The sequence below is a fragment of the Amblyomma americanum genome, chromosome 7 (assembly GCF_052857255.1).
Source record: "Amblyomma americanum isolate KBUSLIRL-KWMA chromosome 7, ASM5285725v1, whole genome shotgun sequence".
Classification (NCBI taxonomy): Eukaryota; Metazoa; Arthropoda; class Arachnida; order Ixodida; family Ixodidae; genus Amblyomma; species Amblyomma americanum.
This window is the reverse complement of record NC_135503.1, coordinates 47,477,811-47,492,462: the sequence shown is the minus strand read 5'-3', so window position 1 is coordinate 47,492,462 and position 14,652 is coordinate 47,477,811. Positions and strand designations below refer to the sequence as shown.

At 47.2% G+C, this 14,652-nt stretch overlaps 1 protein-coding gene across 1 annotated transcript in view; it reads right to left on the bottom strand.

Annotated features, from left to right (window-relative positions):
* The window catches only part of LOC144097666 (ionotropic receptor 93a-like), a 34,056-nt gene extending 19,681 nt beyond the window's left edge, over nt 1-14,375 (bottom strand). Inside the window, exons 1-6 of the mRNA XM_077630317.1 lie at nt 14,367-14,375; nt 10,232-10,338; nt 8,704-8,791; nt 6,537-6,605; nt 4,837-4,995; nt 992-1,145 (exon numbers count right to left, since the gene is read on the bottom strand). Coding sequence (XP_077486443.1) covers nt 992-1,145; nt 4,837-4,995; nt 6,537-6,605; nt 8,704-8,791; nt 10,232-10,338; nt 14,367-14,375 — 586 coding nt within the window. The remainder of the gene's footprint in view (nt 1-991; nt 1,146-4,836; nt 4,996-6,536; nt 6,606-8,703; nt 8,792-10,231; nt 10,339-14,366) is intronic.
* Nucleotides 14,376-14,652: the final 277 nt, after the last annotated feature.

Sequence of the window (14,652 nt, the reverse complement as noted above, 5' to 3'; positions counted from 1 at the left end):
TTCGCTTGGCTTCAAAAGAAAGTTACTCCAAAATTCAGCAACTGCGCCCAAATGGGCTACTGTAATGCAAGTATAGGTGCAGTGCTGTCCATATACATCAATATAGAGCTAAAGGCAACGGTTGACTTACTGTATCGAAATTTTATTAGTCTTCAAACGCCGACTAGTACGTGTTAAGAATTAGTCAACAGAGTATTAGAAAGTACAATTTACAGCCGATTGTCTTAAATTTCCTAACAGAAAATGTTGCGCATCATTATTGCTTTTACTTCAAAAACGACAAGTAGCGTTCTTTTTTCGTTTTCAAGATAAAATTTTACGCAGAAGAGGCAATCAGTGCCCATATTTGTCGAATATAGGGGAAAAATGCAGATGCATTTTTTCTATCCCTTCTTTGAGCACTTTTTGGGGTCAGTTTCGTATTTGTAAATAATCCTAAAAGAACAATCATTACCAGGAATTCAGATTAGCACCTAGCCAGTGCCACTAAGCTCAGCGGCCTAAAGCGCTTCAGTGGGAAGCCACTCGGTCACTATCTTTCTTACGTCATGAATGACGTCAATTAACTTTTTTGAATGTTCAAAGCCATGCGCCACGTAGCGGGCGCCAACGGAACTGGAAGCGTTTGTCCCGAATCCCTGCTAATGAAATGCGTAATTACTTCGCTGCTGCATGCCACAATGCCGCAGTCAAGCTTCTCATCTAAATAACTTAACAAAGGATGGATGGATGGATACGGCTGAACCCTTTAAAGCGGGCGGTGGCTCAAGCCACCTAGCCATGACTTATGAAATTTTTGACTTATGAATTACTTATGAATGACTTATGAAACAAAGGGCCAGGACAGCAGCGCCACCTATGATACACTTTATAGGAAATAGCCCTTCGCTTCGGAATGTTCGAAGGACTGGTGTTATCACTGAGCGCCCAGCCGGGCCCTCTTTATGATTCGTTGGACATAACGTGATCAGAATATAGTGGCCCAGCGTACCCTGCCAAATGATGCCGAGATAGAGCGACAGGGCAACGTCCCCGGTCGAGAGGAAGCCGAGTTTCCCGGTGCGGTCGTGGCGGCGCTCGATGCGCATCACAGCCACAAGCAGCGCCAAGGACACCAGGTAGGCAGCCAGCACGCCGACCCACACCTGCGGCAAGGACGGCCCCGAGAACGTGTCCACGAGGCAAATGGTCACGCGAAAATCGACATACTCGGCCATGTCGACGCGCTCTCTAGACTGAAAAGTGTAGATGAGGTGTAAGGTATCATCCAGCGCACTCTCTTTTATGAAAGGACCATGCCAACGTACACATCAAAAAGAAAGGGGTGATAAGGGAGTAAGATATTCTCTATAGCTTTATTAAAGGGGGTGCGCAAGGGGATAGATTACTCTCTTTTTACTCCCATATAGGCGTACTCATGTTTAGAGTGTAGCCACATGAAGCAAAGTACTATAAGGAAATAACTCAACAAATGATAGAACAGTATAAGGTACGGAATGAGGGTAACTCCCCGAAGCTGCATATAGGCTAGAAGAGATGGCGTACACTCTAAACACAAATACGTTTATATGGGAGTAAAAAGGGGGTAAGCTGTCCTCTAGCGTTAAAGGGGTGCACTAGAGGATAGCTTATTCACTTTTTGCTGCTTTCTGTTTAGAGAGCCCTGTGACAACACCAAGGCTGCGTGCTGACGTCGCAAAGTACACATGAGTTTTTGTGTTCGGCCGCCGCGGCCATCCTTTTGCTCTGTAGCCGAACGCCATAGCCACTAAGCCACCGCGTCAGGCATCACATAATTCAATTAGTAATTAGTATATTATAAAAAACGGAAAGGAAAAGTTGTTCATATGGCGTGCACCGGCGTCACGCTGTCCGCCAAGTTGGCGTAACAGAAGCGCTGTGAACGCCTGTTCATTGTCATTTATTTAGTACAAACTTCGACGCCGGGAGGCCATGAAACAGGTGGGGAAATGCATTACAGCAAATACGCATCAGTGCGAGGGGAAGCACACATGGAATCTGCGCTTGAGTCAGAAGTAAGGCAGTCATAAATGGTACACGTTCATTCGACGAGTGCCCAGCAGAAGCCTAGTGGAAGCCATGCGTGGTCCATCGTCGTGGCACCTCCAGCGTCCAATGCAAGCCATCGATAGCGCTTTATTAATGCGTTACCATTAGAAGGGTTTGTGCATGGACGGATGGATTGATGGATAAGGCTGAACCCTTTAAATCGAGCGGTGGTTCAGGCCGCCTAGCCATGACTTGTGAAATTTTACTCCTGTCTTGATTTTAGCCACCAATCAGATAACCTTCGCTTGGTTACTTCTACCCGCTTAAAATCTACTTTCCCTTCACTGTCCCTAAACCCCAATGCCTTGGATAAATCAGCCCCGCTGCTTTCCACTGTAGGGTGAAGCCATTTACAGAAAAGTATCAAGTGTTCAGCCGTTCCCTCCTCCTCTCCACACACAACGCACAACGTGTCTATCTCGTGGTACCTGACTCTATACGTCTTAGTCCGCAAAACTCCCCTCCTGGCTTCAAACAACAAAGAGCTTCCCCTAAAAGTATCATAGATATTTTCTTTGGCAATTTCCAGCTTAAAGATCCTGTATGTTCCCAGTGCCGATTTCGTTAATAATAATAATAATTGGTTTTTTGGCGGAAAGGAAATGGCGCAGTATCTGTCTCATATATCGTTGGACACCTGAACCGCGCCATATGGGAAGGGATAAGGGAGGGAGTGAAAGAAGAAAGGAAGAAATAGGTGCCGTAGTGGAGGGCTCCGGATTAATTTCGACCACCTGGGGATCTTTAACGTGCACTGACATCGCACAGCACACGGGCGCCATAGCGTTTTTCCTCCATAAAAACGCAGCCGCCGCGGTCGGGTTCGAACCCGGGAACTCAGGCTCAGTAGTCGAGCGCCCTAACCACTGAGCCACCGCGGCGGGTCCGATTTCGTCAGCATCCCTGTTTTCCACAGAGCTCTCTCTGTGGAAGCGGAAATGGCGAGCGCCATCTGTGAGTAGCCAGTGGAAAACAGGCTGCCATCTGCAGACCGTGGCAGGCAGCAGTATGCCACCTCGAGGTGGTATACTAAGGTGGCAGTATACCACCTCGGAATAACGTCTGCTAACCTCAGATATAAGGAACTTTCGTGTCCGGATTTCGGATGTAACGAACTTTGTGTGTTGACCTAGGATATAACGAGGCGAAGTTATATAACAAACATTAGTGTGTCAACCTCCGATATAACGAACGTTTGGCTGCTAAGCGTCGTTTCACATGCTGCGAATTTCACCGCGCGGCACTGCGAATTCGGTCCCGCCGTTGACGCCGCAATGCGATTGCCGCTCAGTCGTTTCACATGCAACGCAGGACCTGCGAATTCGTTCCGTGTGACAGCAGGGTTGCTAGATGACTGCTCATGGAACTTGTGATTAACGTGGCATTAATGCAATAAGGAATGTGGTCGTGTTGTTGTAGTCATGCGTGTTTTTAGACAAAAAAAATATTTTGAATGTTTTTTATTAAAGTAAACAGTTCTGAATTATTCAAAAAGTACGTTGGTGCGCTGAATGAAATCATTGTACGTGAAAACCAAAAGACACTTTGTGTTTGCCGCGGCGCCGCTTCAGCTGTGGCACGTGACCGCAAGTGACGTCAGACCCATGAGGCGTGAGTGCAAGGACAGCCATAGCTGGCCAAGACAAGCCTGGCGGGGAGCCAAGCAAAGGATGCTCCCTATTGGTCAGTCGCAGAGCGAACACACCGACGCTGCGAACGAATTCCAACCGGACGGAAATCGTTCGCAAGCCGTCTGCGGCAAGAGCGGCGGCCCTCTCCGCCCCAGAGCGAACGAATTCGCAGTGCCGCGCGGTGAAATTCGCAGCATGTGAAACGGCCCTAACGCATTCAAACAATCCGCCGAGGATCGCCGAAGAGTTTGATTTGTTTCAGAATGCAAAATCAACTCGCCGACCCCTCTGAGCCTGCACGTCTATAATATATAGACCTTTGTGTTGCTTACAACGGATAATCCGCTCTTAGGACCTTTCCGAACGCGAGCTGGAAGTTCGTGCCAGCACATGCTCCGTGATCGCGCCCTATGCGTACATTCCATCGAGCAACATGGTGACGCGTAGAGGGCGCTTGTTGCGAGCGAAACCCCGCCCTCTGGTTAGACTGTATTAGGTCATACACGCTTCAAGGGGGTACCGAGTTAGTATCTCACTAGTGGCATCTGGTGGCCAGAGGGAAAACCGCTCTCCAATACATTTAGCACAGCGCTGAGAGGAGAGTGCCCCACCCCGGCAGCGGGTGCAGTGCGGCGCGGGCGCTATTAATTAGCAAAAGGACGCTATACGCGCGCGCGGCTTTGTGCGTACAGTGCTCTTGTGTGTGTTTTTTTGTAAATATATGCAGAAGTCGCTTGCGCGCCGTTACATTTCTGAAAATGCCTGGAACTCGCGCGTGATCGGCGCAAACTTGTTTACCTTTTGTATTTTGTGAGAATAGTGCACGTAACTCTCCCCTGTCCACTCTCGCTATCGCTTCCCCTCTATACTTCTAGCTGTCTTCTTCCTGCCACTTTTATTGCCGCCAGCCGCAGCTCGGCTTTTTAAGATATTAATTAGATAGTAAGTCTACTGCTATTAAATATTTTATTGCGCGCCGCAGGGCGCCACCTCTGCATCTGGCTGCACAGAGGTGTCACCCATTCATGTGACGTTATTTGGCTGCCTGCACGCGTTCCGGACATAATCTAGTCTTCATCACTCCGCGCTTTATATAACATAGAACAACAGGCCTTCGGCGATCGCAGGCACATACCTCGACTACGAACGGCCGGACGATGACTAAGGCGCGCGGTTTTTCGGCCGGCGCCCGGACGATGAACTTCACCACCTGGATGTAGTAGTAGTGGGTGTAGTCCAGGACTTCCTCGCGGTACGGGGTCTGGAATGATGCGCTCACTGCCAGGTCAACTTCCTGCGTGCGAAATGAGGAGCAGCATTTTATGGTTGCCCGGTTGGTGCGCGTCGTTCATTTAATAAAAAGAAAAAAAATAGCATAAAAAGGCGAAGACGAAGTAACAAGGAGTGACAGACACACAGCGCACGCTCGCACCAACACTACGCTATGTGCCTTTCATTTCGAGCGTTTTTCTTTTCTTTAATGAACGAAACGAAAAGCACGGGTGACAAGGGTCTCATTCACGGGCGCGCGGGTGTTTAATTTTCTACTGTTCGCGTGTTAGCAGCAGCATCGCTTGTGCAGGTGAACGAGTTTCATAATGCCTCGGAAAAAGCCATTATACAGTATTTTGAATCATATCGCACGAAAGAAACTTATGCATGGCCACTAGCTCTTTCATTTTCAAGTAAACTTAAAATTTCATCAGACCGCCCTTATCGTACGCGGAGCGGAATCTTGCAGTGCATTTATAGCGACGGCTGCGTTTTTATGGAGGCAAAACGCTAAGGCGCCCGTGTGCTGTGCGATGTCAGTGCACGTTAAAGATCTCCAGGTGGTCGAAATTATTCCGGAGCCCTCTACTACGGCACCCTTCTCTTTCTTCTTTCACTCCCTCCTTTATACCTTCCCATAAGGCGCGGTTCAGGTGTCCAACGATATACGAGTCAGATACTGGGCCATTTCCTTTCCCCCAAAACCAATTATTATTATTATTAGTGCATTTATATTCATCGTCATCTGCAGCGCAGTTAGCAGGCATGCGATATTTTTAAAGACTGTATTGCAAAATATGGTCCTGCCCGCAATCTGCTATTCACAGGAACGAACGAGGTAACTGAGCTAATCGTCACCTCAACAAGCATATTACGCACTCGGAACAAATTTTTGTAATTACATAAATTTCGGTGTACTGAGACATGCGGTATAGTTTTTGATCAATAAACATCACAAAACCGTTACTACTGCGGCATGCTAAAGTCAACAGTTTTTTATTTCAGTTTTTTACTTACTTTTCTCCCAAGCGAATGATCTTAGTGTTCGTAGTGCAAGTGGGGCTACCCGTGTTTCATCCAGTGCTTCATCTACAGGGTCTGGAATCGCTACTGTGACATGCACACTTGTACCTTGCACAAATAGGGCCCGCGACAAAGGTTCGTGTTTTCCTGCCACCGCAATGACTTTGAGGCTCCTTTGTTTTGCGTGGTGTCAGAAGTGGGATGAACACAACATATTGCAGTGTATCCATTCACTTGCCGGGAACACAACAAAGCGGTCAGATGACGCCCTTGTTCTTGCGTATACTTTCACATATGCAAGAACAATGGAACGGATGAAGCCTTTTCTGCGGTCGGCCGAGTGCGAAACAGAACCCTCCGTAACCAAAGGCATCTGTACCTGCGATGCCGCCATCTTTTCCTTTTGTTGCCGCAAAAAAATAATTGGGGGCACATATCAGCCTAATCCGATTGGCGGTTATTACAGCTCCGTAGCGGTAAACTCCGCCTGCGGATGTCGTGAACAGCGCCGTTGACTAATATGTCACAATATTTTCCTACCTGACCACTTTGTTGGAGTGCTCGTAATGGAATAGTGCAGGCAAAAGATGAGCCGGGGAAGCGGTCGACCTTGTCGAACAGGAAACACGTGCCAGGTGCACGATACAGCAGGAGAGACAGAATGCTCAAGACGGAAAACGATTGTGTTGGGGGAAGAGAGAAAGGAAAAAGGAAAGAAGAGAAAGAAATCCGCAGTTTCGAGAAGAAGAAAGGAGCGGGACCAAAAGGGGTCTCGTGGAGGAGGCGTAACACCGTCGGCTTCGTTACAGACCACACTTCTCTGCACACGGTTTACGCAAAAGCGAGGCGGGCCTCGTGCCTGTTTTGAGGGCGCCGTATAGACACGAGGAAGGAGACGGACTCGCAAAAAGGGACGGCGTGTCGTCGGCGCGTCAACAAAGCCGTCAGGGAAGCGAAGCGCGTATGCTCGCTTCGCGACAGCTTTACACCTCACGAGCTAGCTGAAGCGCCCGCGCTCGAGCAACGTCAGATCTTGTGCCCGTAAGCGTTCAGCCTGAATGAAATGCGAATGTGCATGTCCGCTGCGACATCATGCTCACTGCGTATCGTAACGTAAACATACATTTTTTTTGCAACACACGAAGGGCCTTTGCCTTACACGGATGTAATATACCTTATGCATGCTGAGCTCACTAAGCGCGAAATGTAAAAAAAAAAATATGTTCACGTTCACTGCCACATCAGGGAACTTCAGAGTGGCGAAAGTACCGTGACACGAAGAACAAATAACCGCTGGTATGCTAGAGAAATAGAGCGACATTGAAGAGAAGCAAAACATAGCTCAGAGTTGCACAGGGTTAGGTGGGGTGTTCAGGCAAGATCTGCGGGGGTCAGTGGGACATTCCTTGGTCCTGCGTGAGTACAGCTTGACTGATGATGAGGATGATTAAGTACGTAAAAAATTGGCGGTGGTTTAGCTCCGGTTATGCCTGTAGTGACGCGATAGCTACAGCTGGCCGAGTGGAACTTGGTCACGTGACGAACCACGCGATCAGCCAAGGCGCCGCGCCGCCAGGAGCTGCTCCGCATGACGTGACCAAACACGTGACAGCGTAGGGGCACAGCCACAGGGTGGCAGCGCCGCCACCGCCGCGCCGAAGGCTTGGAATGCTACCGTAATGTAGCTATCGCTACAAAACTCTGCTACGCGTAGAGTGTGGCATGCTTTAAACATTTCGGGCAGCATGGATCCACATTTGCGGACATGCCTATACGTGTCAGCGGTGTTGTTAAGAACAGTGATACGCTTAGTTCGACTTCCTCCCATGCCCCCAGTAACGACCCCGTGAGTTCAGGGCGGGCTTGTTCTCTGTGTGCATGTTCCCCTCATGTTCTTGAGACGCGTGGTTTCAGTACACGAGCGCCGTCTCTCATCAAAGAGAAAGACGAGACTCTCCAGTGGTCAATTCGGCGTTGAATGCAGTGCGTGGAAAGGGCCTGAAACGACAGATACCAGCAGTGACAACAAACACATGGGAAAATATTCAGGGTACAATCAAGGGAAGCATTTGTTCACTATGAGGTGCACGTTGTCGTTGGTGATATTCCTGGAGTTATTTTCCTAGCTTCTTAGTGGTCCTTTACAGGATGCGAAGATTATGACAGAAAAGGAAAATAGGACAGGGACATGTGTGGTTTAGTTAAAATGGGACACAATGTTTTTCTCAAAGCAAGAAGAAACAAACAGTGAAACGAAGAAAACACGCTGCGCTACGGGGGCGAGACCAAGCAGGTGCATCTGGGCTCCGTACTATGAGCCATACTGGAAAACACAGTGCACAAGCGCATGTCGTCAAGACAAGCAAGTTCTGGTTAAGTGTTCGCGAAGTGCTCGGATTATCTGTGCGTGCTAACAAAGAGGCGATCCGTAAAATTCGTCTAAATGCAGCCTAGGTATAGTCCTGAGTTGTGAGCAATTCCGTCTGCTTAGCATACATACCGGTACTTTCTTGCGAAAAAGTCTGGGCTGCAGTCACTGACCGAGTCTCAGACCGAGGCTTATATTGGAGCGATTGTGCAACACCCACTCCGAAAGCGGGTTCTCCTACTTAGTCTGTTCGCGTTGAAAAAAAAAAGGCAGTAGGAAGAATATGTAGAGCAATATTCTCGCCGCCAAGGAAGGCTGCCCTAATGCATGGACACGAACCCTTCTGGAGACCATTCCCGCGATGCCGGTCCAGCGGCCCTTCCTCTTCGCGCCCCAGGTGGCTTCCGGGTCTCGTACGGGGACAAGGCTGCAGCGGCCGTGTCGTGAGAGCCATGCATTAGACACAGACAGACAGACAGACAGACAGACAGACAGACAGACAGACAGACAGACAGACGGACAGACAGACGGACGGACGGACGGACGGACAGACAGACAGACAGACGGACAGACAGACGGACGGACGGACGGACGGACAGACAGACAGACGGACGGAGAGACAGACAGACAGACAGACAGACAGACAGACAGACAGACAGACAGACAGACAGACAGACAGACAGACGGACGGACGGACAGACAGACAGACATACAGACAGACAGACAGACGGACGGAGAGACAGACAGACAGACAGACAGACAGACAGACAGACAGACAGACAGACAGACAGACAGACAGACAGACAGACAGACAGACAATACTAAGTTGACCCAGATTAGCAGACTATTAGAGGCTGATTCTTATTCGTCTTTACAAGTTTTCCCACTTTCAGAAAATTGTTTGAGGATATGACACTGAGAATTACTGGGGACTAACGGGGAGCCTGTGGTAAAGTACTGAAAAAAAAAGTCAAAGGAAAGCGGGTCTGTAGCCCCGCGATTACTGTAGCTGCGTGCTTCGAGCCTGGTATATGTCTGTTACGTTAACACTAGCTGCATTCCGATTGTGTGTCTCTTGCAAGCCTAGTGTAGTAGTCTAGCGTGTACCCGCCGACTTGGATTACTATTTGCCCCTGAAGAGGAAGCGTTCTAGTCATGCCTTCCACATCGCACCAAAACTTCCCCTAGGGCAGTGCAAAAAGTGGTGACGGTGGTGGCATCTACCGCATTGACCGGTAAGCTTACTCTTCCAGAGTGCGAATTTCCGGCACATCCTTGCATAATCATCAACAGGTGGCGGCAGCAACCGCAGCGCGTGAGAGTACGCTTTTTTAATGGAAAGTTACGTTGTCTCGACTTACACGCAATAGACATAAATACCTACGAGAGCAGCAGATTGGACAGCCGTAGCTCAGTTGGTAGAGCACCGGACGCGATATTCGGAGGTCGTGGGTTCGGAGCCCACCGGCGGCATGGTTGTTTTCTCTGCTGCTTTATAAGTAATTTTCTTTAGGTGACAGTTGAATCGAAGTATTAAAAAAGCAATAAAAATAATAGAAACATTCCCTGTGCACCTTGGTTTCGGTGACTGTTGGCTTCCTTCATATGTTTGTCGAACGAGCCCCCTGTCCAACCAAGTACTTATTAATTAGCTACCTAAATAAATAAACGAACGAACGAACAAATAAATAAATCAATCAATCAATCAATCAATCAATCAATCAATCAATCAATCAATCAATCAATCAATCAATCAATCAATCAATCAATCAATCAATCAATCAATCAATCAATCAATCAATCCTAATATTTATGCTGCTGCAGTTAGTGATACCAGCACTGATTTCCAATTTGCGAAGACCCTCACCTCATGTTGAAGATGTCGGCCAAGTTGAAGATGAGCGAGAAGTCGACGCCCTCGTAGACAACTGCACCGGCTGGCCTCGTTCGTCTTGACACAGAGAATGGCGAGTACTGGGGAGCAGGGTGTGCAACAGCATGAATTAAAAGATGTTAAGCAAACGGCTGCGGTCAGGCAGGGAAAGCTCTTTGTTTGAAACAGGTCTCTCTCTGCCTGCCCGAGTCTCTCCACTGGCTTTCTCTCTCAGAGATCTTCCAATGGTGGTAACCTTTCTATTGGTTAGCATGGTAAAAGGTCAACAGAGTGCTTTTTTGCTTGAATTTTGTAACATGAATTTTTATTGCCGTATGCGACGCAGCTAGACGTATTTTACGATCGTAGGGTGCGGTTGATGTGTCAGGGTGGTGCAGGAGTAAAACTGCCTTCGGAGGGGCGCTTTGCTTTTTGTGTACTCGTCTTTTTTTTTTTACGTGATTGGCCTGCATATCTCACCGACGGTTCATGAGTTTCTCAGACTTTATTGCTACACAGGCGTGATCCCGTCATAAGAAAGGCTAATGACAGACTGTTTGCCAAACTTTTAAAACACTCAAACGTACATCTTTAACACAGCAACATTGATTACTTCTTCGTCTTAAAAAAAACAAATAAACAAACCTTTGAAACCTGTCATATCGCGTCATGCTCAGTGCAACTATTTTACCATACGTTGATTGATACGTTGCCCACAACCAGGTGAGCAGGTTACCACCTGCCCACAGTGACAGGTGGCCCTACCAGAGGCTTCGGACAGACAAACATTGGCGAAATCTGAGATTGGGGATATTAGTGCTAGCGCATGAGGTTTCCTGCCCTGTAGATCTATTAATCTTCCACGAGGTTGCGAATGAATATACGATTAGAGGTTCTTTTAATGAAAAGTTTAACAAATTTGTTAAACGCTTGCGATGTTTCGTCGATCACTAGTTGTCGTGTTACGTCTTAAAAGATGTAGAGTCAAAGATAAACAACTAAATGCATTTGGCAATTATAATAACGAAATCGGACGACGCCAGAGTTCACAAATAAATTCGCCGTTGCTGTTCCACGTGTAATTTCCTATAGAAAATGACTCCGCTTTTTGAACTGCAAGATTGAGAGGCGAGTAGAAGGAATTGTTCAGGAAACCACCGATAACTTTAAATTGGTGATTTCGGCATAGAAATACTTTATAGGTCAGTTTGACATGAACTGCTTCAAGATAAATAAATAAAAAAGATAAATACCTAAAAAAGTGACGTGTGTTTAGAAAAAAAACTCACTCATAAAAGGCAAGGAGAATCTAATTGCGCCTTCTTAAATTACCAAAAGCTGACCGCTGTGCTGACGGTTGAATACTGCGAGCAGCAACCTATGATTGTAGTGAACATATGGGCAACTCTGAAGAAAGAGAAAGAAAATGTGTGTGGAAAAGAATAAGCACGTACCTCCACATACCCGACGCGCAGTTGTTTCTGTCCAAACTTGCGAATGACGGGAGATAAAGCAAGCGGCGACACAGTGTCATGAAACCCTCTTCCCTTACTCCATTGAGCATAAGTGTAGAGTTCGGAGCAGTTTTTAGACAGGAGGTTTGGGCTCATAACATCGAAGGCCACCTGTGACGATGAGGAAGGAATCCGCCGTTATTTCTCCAGGTATTCGCGAAGTAAATAGTAGTAGTAGTAGTAGTAATAATAATAATAATAAGTTTTTGGTGAAAGGAAATGACGCAGTATCTGTCTCATATATCGTTGAACACCTGAACTGCGCCGTAAGGGAAGGGATAAAGGAGGGAGTGAAAGAAGAAAGGAAGAAAGAGGAGCCGTAGTGGAGGGCTCCGGAATCATTTCGACCACCTGGGGATTTTTAACGTGCACTGACATCACACAGCACACGGGCGCCTTAGCGTTTTGCCTCCATAAAAACGCAGCCGCCGCGGTCGGGTTCGCGATGTAAAATGAAAATTGGCTTTTGGGGAAAGGAAATGACGCAGTACCTGTGTGTCATATCGACGGACACCTGAACCGCGCCGTAAGGAAAAGGATAAAGGAGGGACTGAGAGAAAAAAGGGAGAGAGTGCTGCCGTAGTGGAGCGCTCCGGAATAATTTCGGCTACCTGGGCATCTATCGTACACTGACGTCGCACAGCACACGGGCGCCTTTGCGTTTCGCCTCTATCGAAACGCTGCCGCCGCGGCCGGGTTCGAACCCGGGTACTCCGGATCATTAGCCGAGATTTAGGGCGTTGCCTTCATTTGCAAGTGACGTAGTTCTAAGATGCCAATAAGCCCGCATGCATATGAAGGAAGTCAACAGTCACCGAAACCAAGGAACATAGGGGAATGTTTCTATCCTTTCTTTAATTTGTCTTGTTGATCAATGGGAAATTAATAGTGTAACTATTTTATCGCTGAAAGATAGTTGTTTAGGAAGTAGAAGAAAAAACAACTACATGCCGCCGGTGGGACCCCAGCCCAAGACCTCGGAATTTCGCGTCCTGAGTTCTACCAACTGAGAAACGGCGGCTTCTGTCCAGTGCTCTACTTTCGGGAGTATTTATGTTGCGTGTAACCTAACCTTGAGAGTGTTCACCAGCGCCACCCATGTCCATTGCGGCGGACGTAGTAGGTCCTGTACTACCGTGTCACGTGGAACTTGATCGACCGGCGAGGGTGGTAGCTATGCGAGAACCCCCTTATGCTACCTATGCCATCAAGACTGTCAGAACCGAGGCCCTCGTTAAGATATGAAGAGTCATTAAGATTTGAATGGTACGGTCAGATCTGAACACCGCAAAATTTTTAGAAGAGGTAAATGTCACTAAGACGAATTATTATCAGCACGGCTCATATAGATGCTAGATAGTATCAGCATTGCGAAAGTGTTACCTTCGCGCTGTGCAGTCACTCAGTTCGAAATCTTTGATCGCGAAGGTCACCTAGTTGTACTTAGCATGCTGCCAATTCATTCTGCAGCGTCTAGCTTGCAAATGCGTTCAAAGACCCGACACTGACTGTGAATGACACTTGTCGGGGAAAAGCCGGATATTGGTCACATGACCAGTTAATGTGACCGCTATTTAATTGAGCCATGTGAACCATCGGTCATATAATCGATGACACGGGCTCTTATGACTTCGTATGCGATGACTTCTCTGCGTGCGTACTTGCCTGGCCCCTGTCCAAGGGGGTGACAAGCAGAAGCCTGCATGCTCCCAAGGTGTTTGCCAGTGGCTTGGAGGAGGCTGGCAGGAATACGACGTACCGAAAGAACCGGTATACCACTGATGCGCCGACTACTTTGTGCAGCTGTTGTTGTGGGAGACAAAACAAAAACAAAAAACCTCAGTGAGACGAAGCCGTAGGATTACATTGGCGCGTATGTATAGCTTGCCAAAGCACCATATATTGTCAGGCGTCCGACGACATATTCCGGCGATTTGTAAACTTTGTTTACTAACAAACACACGTATTGCCTTTCAACTTGTTTATGTACCGAAAGTTCTTGCTGAGATACTATAGTTTTCGGGATGCCTGCTCACGGAGATAAAAATTGTAGCACTGCATTTCTAATCAGTCGATTGGTATTGTTACCAGCCTTTTAACAGCGTTATATGTTACCAGCATTACTTTCTCAAAAATTCAAACATTTTTGGCAAATAGATTACATGACTACACCAAAATTTTTCCCCGCACACTCGCGTTCCGTAAGTTTTTGTTGCCGGTACACTACAAACAGAAATAAGTAAAAAGGGAACGAGCTGTCTCTAATTCACTTTTTACTTCCATATAGGCGTATTTGTGCTTAGAGTAGTACGTGTGCTTACGTAAAGCTGGTAGCTCGAACAAGAGAACTCCGCACGCATGAACGAAATCTGTTGTTTGCAGTGAAGTAGAAAGTGTACGGTTATTCACGCGTTATTCACAAAAAAAAAAAAAGCTATTTAGGAAAGGGTGCAAGTGTCCTCGTTGGTCATAAACTTTGAGCAATCATTGAATACTCATCAGGTGTTCTCTTTGTATTGCCGTTACCTTAACGTCAAGTAAAAAAAAACAGAAGAGACAAAACTGTTGGTACATTCCCAAAGTTCATTCAGAAAAGACGAGGGCGTGGGCCGTACCTGAATCATTTCGGGCGATTGGAGAGAGGACACGAAGCACAAAACATCGAGCTTCGAGAGGCCGAAAGCGTGCGTGTCTAGTGTGCGCGACATTTTCAGGCTCCATTGCTCGCCGACATCGTACTTTAAAGACAAAACAGTAATTTGGTCATCTTGAAGAGCTTGCGAAATGTTGAACAAGCAGTCTGCGCCTGAAAGTTAGAAATTTCTTTTTAATTGAACGCAGAAAAGTTTGTTATTTACATTCCCGAAAAACGCAATACATAAGTTCAGTTCCTGAAAAAAA